The sequence below is a fragment of the Phodopus roborovskii genome, unplaced genomic scaffold (genome assembly GCF_943737965.1).
Source record: "Phodopus roborovskii unplaced genomic scaffold, PHOROB, whole genome shotgun sequence".
Taxonomy (NCBI): domain Eukaryota; kingdom Metazoa; phylum Chordata; class Mammalia; order Rodentia; family Cricetidae; genus Phodopus; species Phodopus roborovskii.
The window spans coordinates 28,229,058-28,231,230 of NW_026126540.1; the positions used below are offsets into that span (position 1 = coordinate 28,229,058).

At 50.9% G+C, this 2,173-nt stretch overlaps 1 protein-coding gene across 1 annotated transcript; it reads right to left on the reverse strand.

Moving 5' to 3' along the window:
• Positions 1-266: 266 nt before the first annotated feature.
• On the reverse strand, positions 267-1,678 carry Gja8 (gap junction protein alpha 8). Its single transcript, XM_051199018.1, has one exon. It carries the CDS (start codon positions 1,587-1,589, stop codon positions 267-269), a length of 1,323 nt encoding a protein of 440 aa, XP_051054975.1. The 5' UTR covers positions 1,590-1,678.
• Positions 1,679-2,173: the final 495 nt, after the last annotated feature.

The window sequence follows — 2,173 nt, forward strand, 5'->3', positions numbered from 1 at the left end:
AAGCCCCCCCCATAGCAGTTGGGATAGAAGACCGGGGCAGGCACATGAAACTGGGAACTTCTCTAGGACAGCGGGTTTACCTTGGTAGCCCATACAAATGGGAAAGGCAGTCTCCTGGTTGTACAGCATACCTTGTGCTAGAATAGCATCTATCCAGCTAGGGGTGGGGGTGACCCAGGGGACACAGGAGGCTCCAAGCGTGTTGGTAGCCGCTGGTTGTACCGGTCTGTATTAGCTGGAGGTGGGTGCCTTTCTTCTGCACCGCTTCATATGGTGAGGTCATCTGACCTGGCTCTGCTACTGGCTTTGCTCAGCCTGCTCAGGGGCCTGTTGTCATCTGTTGTCAGCTCTGGACAGAGTGAGGGCGCCTTCTCGGCTGACAGCCCTTGCTTGGTTACCTTTTCAGCTGGCAGCTCCTCTTTCTCACCATCCTTCCCCACTCCAGGGGTCTCTACTTTCTCCCCATCTGGGACTACACCGGTCTCCTGCCCTTCTGGGGTCACCTTCTCTGCTTCAATCATCTTCTCCCCCACGTCTGGCTCCACAGCCCCCTCTACAGGCTGCTCTTCCCCCTCCACTTCCTGGGCCCCCACCTGAGCATAAGAAGGCAGGGTTTCTTGATAACCCCGTGACATATCTGCCAGGGGTCCTGTGCCGATCTTCTCCTCAAACTGACTGAAAGGCTTGGCTGAAAGTGGGCTGGTCTCCACCATCCCAACCTCAGTCAAAGGGAAGTAGTGGGACACGATCTTCTCCTCTTCCAGGAGCTGGTAGCCCTTGGCTTTTTGGATGGAGGAAACGGCAATGGAATGGAGGGACTTCTCAGGGATCTCCCCCAATGGTTGCTCTACAGGCCTCTTGAAGGCAGACCGGATTCCCTTCATGCCCAGGTGGCTCATCTCCATGATGTTGAGGAAGAGGGACACAAAAGCGACAGAGAGCATGAATAGGATGAAGATGGTTTTCTCAGTAGGCCGGGACACAAAGCAATCCACCACATTGGGGCAGGGCCACCGGCTGCAGCGATAGAGGGGCAGGATACGGAAACCATACAGGAAGTAGTGGCCCACGATGAAGCCTACCTCAAAGAGGGTCTTGAAGATGATGTGGCAGACATAGGTCCTTAGCAGCGTGCCTTCCAGCCGGAACTTTTTGGTGCCTTTGCTACTGCTGCTGCTCTTCCTGATACTAGCCTGGTCTGGGGCTATTGGTACCCTTTCACCCCCATTGCTGCGCGACTGCTGACACAGCTCCTCAGCTTCACGGTCCTTTCGCTTCTCCTCCATGCGGACGTGATGTACCGCGTGCCCCACGTACATCAGCGATGGAGTGGAGACAAAGATGATCTGCAGGACCCAGAGGCGGATGTGAGAGATAGGAAAGGCCTCATCGTAGCAGACATTCTCGCAACCTGGCTGCTGGGTGTTGCATACGAAATCAGACTGCTCATCACCCCACACAAACTCGGCTGCAGTGCCAAGGATGAGGATGCGGAAGATGAAAAGGACGGTCAGCCAAACTCTGCCAATGACGGTGGAGTGCTCATTCACCTCCTCCAAGATGTTTCCCAGGAAACTCCAGTCGCCCATTGCTCACCACCTAGGAAGCAGAAGGCAAAACCTAAGTGGTCACAGTCCAACCTCGAGGTGACCTCTTTCCCAGCTCTTGGAGTGTGCTCCTTTCCGAGCTGATGGAACACTCATGGGGTAAACAGTCTCTATGGAGTGCCTTGTCTGTGTGGACTAGTGCTAAGGGACGAAAGGCTCCTTGAAGTGGGTTTAATGCTAATCTATAAAATTATTAGTGTTACTAATAATATGTTCTCATTCACCTCACAAACTATCTGAAAGGATCCATGCATCAGCATCTGTATAACTCCTTGAATTTATTGTGATTTACTATGGGCCAGAAGTAGAACACTTTGATTACATGGATTTAAATCAAGACTACACGTTGATGGAAGATTAATGAATTGTAATACTGAAAGCAATCCCCTATACTATCCTGGACTTCCAACAATATTCTTATGTGGATGAAATTTTAAGTAGCTACCCTGCTTGGGGCTCTTTTGGAATATGTAATAATCACATATATGAACATAAATGGAAGAGAATGAACATTTATTGAACATTTCTTATGGACAGACCTTTGATGTTGCATTATTTCCTTTATC